Source organism: Benincasa hispida, chromosome 7, assembly GCF_009727055.1.
Source record: "Benincasa hispida cultivar B227 chromosome 7, ASM972705v1, whole genome shotgun sequence".
In the NCBI taxonomy this organism is placed as follows: domain Eukaryota; kingdom Viridiplantae; phylum Streptophyta; class Magnoliopsida; order Cucurbitales; family Cucurbitaceae; genus Benincasa; species Benincasa hispida.
The window spans coordinates 36,644,611-36,650,733 of record NC_052355.1 but is presented as its reverse complement, the minus strand read 5'-3'; the positions used below and the strand labels follow the sequence as shown (position 1 = coordinate 36,650,733).

Below are 6,123 nucleotides of genomic sequence, written 5' to 3'. Positions count from 1 at the left end.
CATCGTCTCCGATCAGGATCCGTGTCAAGACATTGACATGCTTTCCTTATTTGTTCTCACTTTCTATTCATCAACTGTATTCATCTCTAATCTTTTATTCATCCATCTGTAACAAACGCTTGATCTTTAGATTTTAATATCATTATCATATTCATCGTCATTTCTCTATTCTCCTCCATACATCCATCGTTCATCTCTCTCATCATGTGTAACTAATCCCCGGGGTAAGGGGGAAGGATTAAGCGAGTAAGTTAATCTTCGTTGAAGAAATTAGCTAAGTTTAGCTAACGCATGCTCAATGACATCTTCACCTGTGAGAGCAGAAGTGAAGATGTTATTCCACCTCTCGAAAGAAGGTTGGAAGAATGTGTTAACTAAAGCAAGAAGTATTTCCAGAGATGGAAACAACCTTGCGTTTGCAACATTCATCCTTGATTCACCATAGACATATGGGAACGCGGCCGATCACTGAGAGGTGTAAGCCAAAGGAAAGCAGAACCTTAGTTGCGTCCTCAAACGGATTGACAAACTTGCGATGTCCTTTCCCCAACCCATTCTCTTTCTAACGCATTTCACAAGACTTGTCATCACATTCCGTCAGATACTTTTGCACATCTTCACAGACAACCCATTTATTTGTTTATTTATCTATTTATTTATTTATTTGTCATCGCATTTTATTTATCATCGCATTTTATTTGTCAATGCATTCTATTTTAGCATTGCAGTTTATTTTATTATCGCATTTTACTTTTCACCGCATTTTACTTTTCCCAATACAATTCATTATTATTTTGTTTTCGGTCGCATATATCACATTAGTATCTCATTGATCATCGCAATCCTCGTGTTTGACCTCAAATCACTCTGAGAAACTTGCGTTGGAATTATACTTGGTTCTAGCGCAAGAAAACTTGTGACACACACATACTACATAAACGCATACTACGAGCGCATATCAGTAACATCACATACATCATTTTAGAACGTAGTATCGCATTTATTATTGAGAGTGCATACACATCACCACACGTCACTTCATCACTCCACTTCCACCATTTTCCATTTCTTTCATCTTTACGGTGGCATTACATTTACATTACATCGCATTATGTTTCGTCCGCTGCAATTGAAATTCATTTAAAAAGTGTTTGCGCAAATTCAAAATTCAAGCTTACAAGTCTTTGGCACCATTGCCGGGGATTGGCAATTTTTAGTGCTAAATATTTTTGTGATATTTTACAAGACAGATTTCTGTTGTATAGTCTGTTTACGTGAAGAGCAGGCTGACGATGGATGAGTACCGGAACAGAACCAAAATTTGACGCTGACCCAGAGATTGAGCGAACCTTTTGCATAAGAGCACGTCAAAACCGTACTAGGCACAGGAGAAATATGGCAAACAACGATGAGAGGCCGGTGGGGAATCAGGGAATGAATCAGCTGGCGCAAGACCCAGTATCGGCGCCTAATTTAGACGACTTCTCGCCTGGTATCACAAGGCCTATAGTAAAGGAGAACGCCAGATTTGAAATTAAACCTGTCATGCTCCAAATGCTTCAGAATGCGAGTCAGTTTGGAGGTTTACAAGAAGAGGACTCGCACGCACATCTGACCAGTTTTGTAGAGAAGTGTAACACATTCTCCATCCCTGGCATGACTCCAGAAGGCATTAGACTATATCTCTTTCCGTATACACTTAGAGACGAAGCAAAGAGGTGGGCTCATTCGTTGGAGCCAAATGAGATAAATTCTTGGAATCAGTTAGTTGAACGGTTCATGAAGAAATTTTTCCCTCCCGCAATCAACGCAAGAAGACGAAGGGAAGTGTTAAATTTTGAGCAAATAGAAAACGAAACTCTAAGCACCGCATGGGTGCGATTTAGACGATTGGTGAAAAACTGTCTGCATATTGGGATTCCCGATTGCATTCTCATGGAGACTTTTTATAACGGCCTGGATAGAGCGACACAAGCAGTTGCAAATGCCTCTGTGCCAGGAGGATTTATGGATAAAACGTATACTGAAGAAAAAGTCATCTTAGATCGTATCTCGCGATTGTACCAGCTGATACAATGACCACATTCGCTGCCTAGATGGCCGCAGTCACCTACCTCCTCCAAACGATGGCTATAAATAAAGGAACTCTCTCCCATGGTGCAACGCAAGCCAAAGCGCTAACGCAAGTGGCAGTAGTAAGCTGTATACAATGCGGAGGGGGTCATGTTGTGGAAGTTTGCTCGTCAAATCAACAGACAGTATACTCTATCCAGAACAACCCATTCAGCAACACGTACAACCTAGGTTGGAGGAATCATCCCAACTTCAGTTGGGGAGGAAACAACGACCAGGGGAGTCAAAGAAACATGCAGACCAATCATTCAGGGAATCAAGGCAATCCTCTGGTTTTTCATCATCAGGGTCAAGGTCAGAGTAACTATCAGAACAGGAAATCGCACAACCAACCTTTTTCATCTACACCTCATCCAATTCGTCATCTTTGGAAGCTTTGCTCAAGCAATACATCGAAAAGAATGATGCGATCATGCAATCGCAAGCATCTTCCATTAGGACTTTGGAGGTGCAGGTCGGGCAGCTTGCGGTCGAACTTAGAAACAGAACACCTGGTACGCTGCCCAGTAACTCAGAAGCACCTAGATCAAGTGGGAAGGAGCAATGTCAAGAAGTGACATTGGGGATGCAAGACTGATCACCTGCGGGGATGCGTTTGCAGTAACACTGAAGGCCCTTTTTAAACAGCATCCCTATAAACTATCTTTATCGCTTTATTTACCGTTTTATTATTGCATTATTGAAATTAGTTTATTGCTTGCGTTGATTTCCTGCCTATTTGAAATTATTTCCATTTTAATCTCAGCTTGCGTTGATTTTAATTTACAGCGAATGAACGATTTAAGTGAACACTGCAACGTCTTATCATTAAGGTTTTGGGATAAGCGTTGTGATGTTGGTGATACATTGAAACTTCAGGTATGCATTACGTCGACGGGTGTATCTTGCGTTAATGGATACACTTTGCGCCCGTCCTCCAAAGATGCATTGCGTTGACGGATGTGTTGCGCTAGTATATACATTGCGCCCATCCTCCACAAATATGCACTATGTCGATGGATGTGTTGCGTTGATAGAAATACCGTGCACCCATCCTCCAAAGTTGCGTTGCGCTAATATATACATGGCGCCCGTCCTCCGAATATTGCATTGCGGCAACTGGATGCGTTGCGTTCACAACTAAACCGATTGCGTCATTCTTCGAAATAAAAGAAAAAAATGATACAAATATTCATGGGAAGGGTAAAATCAACACGATCATTTCAGGCTCCCAAGGTGAATATTACATAGCAGACGAAAAGGAGCTTTCCTGCTATGTCCTTAATTGGGAGGGACGCAGCAGGCTTTTTGGGTAAACCAAAGCCTGCCAAAGAAACGATTTGCGTTGGGCCATCAAAGACCGCAACTATAAATCGCCCTTCCTCAGCCCGTGGAGTTCACTTTCATTCTCTCTTTTGGAAACCCTAAGAAAAACTCTTCTGCATAAAACTTGAACTGCCATCCACACTTCTTTCGAGTAAAGAAAAATTTCCAACTTCTTTCCCTTAACCGAACCCATGGCCGGACAATCATCTCATTCCTCTTCCCAGCCATCATCCCCTTCCCACACCCCTGTCACCGCACGGGAGGCGGCGTTCCTTGCCGCCAGTCGCCACCCAGCCCAAGCCAACCCCTAGAATCGCCAGAAAACTCAGGTGAAAACCCTCTGTAACTGCAACACCGTCCACCCACCGTGAGGGGCCGAGCACAAAGAGTACCCCTGCCACCAAACCTGAGGTGGTGCTCCCAATACCTTCAACCGAAAGTGAGCTGAAAAGAAAAGACGACAATGAGGTGTTCGAGAGTATCCTGAGCCATTTAGAGAAGAACGGGGGGTTGCCAGAGGCTGGAGTAGTAAACCAACCCTTGCCGTCAGACGAAGAGTTAGCTTTGGTTTCACGGAGAATGGCCCTCACCACCTCAGATCCTAAGGAGACTGCCCCAACAGACTCTAATGAGGGACACACAAGGGCTGTTCTAAAGGGTATGGAGGCGAAGAAGTGGACGGAGAAATCTGGAGAAAAGAAGGAGAGAATAGTTGAAGAGAAATGGGCAGAAGAAGATGAAGTTGCCCAGCTGGAGAAAGAGAAGAAAGAAAAACAGAGAAGTGAAAGAAAGCAGCGTAGGCGAGAAGAGAAACGCCTGAGGAAAGAGGAAGAAAGGAGGAAAAGGGCGGAAAGTTTGGATGTCGATAGAGAATCAAGCACCGCAATTGTAGAAGCTGTCTCTTATACACATCTAGATGTGTATAAGAGACAGAATCTATAGATGGCGCCCGTCCTCCGAATATGCATTGCGGTAACGGATGCGTTGCGTTCACAACTAAACATTGCGTCCATTCTTCGAAAATAAAAGAAAAAAATGATAAAATATTCATGGGGAGGGTAATCAAACGATCATTTCAGCTCCCAAGGTGAATTATTACATAGCAGACGAAAGGACGACCTTTCCTGCTATGTCTTAATGGGAGGGACGCAGCAGGCTTTTTGGGTTACCAAAGCCTGCCAACGCAACGATTGCGTTGGGCCCATCAAGACCCAACCTATAAATCGCCCTTCCTCAGCCCGTTGGAGTTCACTTTCATTCTCTTCGCGAAAACCCTAAGAAAAACTCTCTGCATACCTTGACATTTTTCCTTGCGCTGACAGCGGTTTTTTTTTTTTAAAGATGAACACATTGCCTAATATGATGCATCTTTGCTTGATCGCATGCTCAGGACCTTCCCCACCTAAATATTTAGAGAGTCACAAGGTCCTCATTGCGTTGTTTTGGACAAGGAAAGACAAAACACTTAGTCAAAATTTTGAAAAGAAGGTTTGAGCAGAGTCTTGTAATAGAGAAGGTAAAGTAGAGCTATTGCTATGAATTTTGTCTAATGTTATGGCAGAAAATGCAATATATAAAGGAATGCTGCTAAGGTACGCATAATACTCGTCATGGCAGCGCAAACAAACAACCAAAACGAAAAGAAAAGGATTACCACAATAAATTGACAAATGATGATATGAATAAAGAGGCCACACATAAGGAAAGAATAATCACTCAGTTATATAAAAATTGTCTAAGTACACAATGAATTATAATGATCGCAAACACAAAATTGTAAGCATGTACAGAAGAATATAAAGGTATAACCTATATATAAAAAAAAATTGAATTGATCGCAAAAAAGAATATTCAAATGTGAAGGAGAAGGTGTACACCCCCAAATTAACTTTGCAGTGGTGACTCTTGTGAGGAGGGCGTTGCGAGGACTTCCTTGCGCCTTGCTGAAAGAATAGAGGCTGTTGTAGATTTGAGGCACCAAATGGGGACCATGTAATATATCAGTAAGAAATTGAAGTACTCATAGTTGCGTTTAACCATCTGCCTTTGATCAGGCGATCGGGTAAAAAGATGTTGCATTGAAAACTGTGTGACTCATCGTCTGACGCAGCTCTATCGTTGCTCTCTCACAACTCCATCAAGTGAATTGCGGAAGAAGGATAGCCTTGAGATAAAAAGCCCGCATGTCTCTAGGGTAGCAGCTAGGGATGCAGGTGAGAGTGGTTGTCGTCGATGTCTCCACCAGCATCGGTTGGGGTTTAAGTGGAAGGCCTGCTCCCAAACCGGTGGGTTATTCAACATGCGACGATGTTTGCAGTGAAAAAGTGGGGTGGAGATGGATGGCGATGGAAGCTGCTAGTGATGCGGGTGGGAGTCGGCGCAAGGAGGAGATTGGTAAATTGTTCAGGAAGAGGGGAAAGGGTTCAGCTGTTGGGCTTGGTGGACGAATGACTAAGGGTAAAAGGGTCCAAGGGTAAATTGGTTTGCTTCATGCGATAAACTTCCCTTGGATGATTTCCTTCCCTTTTCATTGCGGCTCATTCGTGGGTCTGGGGGTGTGGCACATCAAATCGAGAGGGGGCAGCTCGGTGGGGCTCGGTAATGCAACGAATCTTGAGAAGAATTCTCAGGATTTTCGTGTTGATGATGCCATGAACTTCTTGAATGTTTCTTCTTCAATCCCCC

At 43.1% G+C, this 6,123-nt stretch overlaps 1 protein-coding gene across 1 annotated transcript; it reads left to right on the top strand.

The window, feature by feature from the left end:
* Window positions 1-2,126: 2,126 nt before the first annotated feature.
* Window positions 2,127-4,380, top strand: LOC120081078 (chromatin assembly factor 1 subunit A-like). Its single transcript, XM_039035756.1, has 3 exons — window positions 2,127-2,627; window positions 2,902-2,991; window positions 3,811-4,380. Exons 1-3 carry the CDS (start codon window positions 2,127-2,129, stop codon window positions 4,378-4,380), a joined length of 1,161 nt encoding a protein of 386 aa, XP_038891684.1.
* The last annotated feature ends 1,743 nt before the right edge of the window (window positions 4,381-6,123 follow it).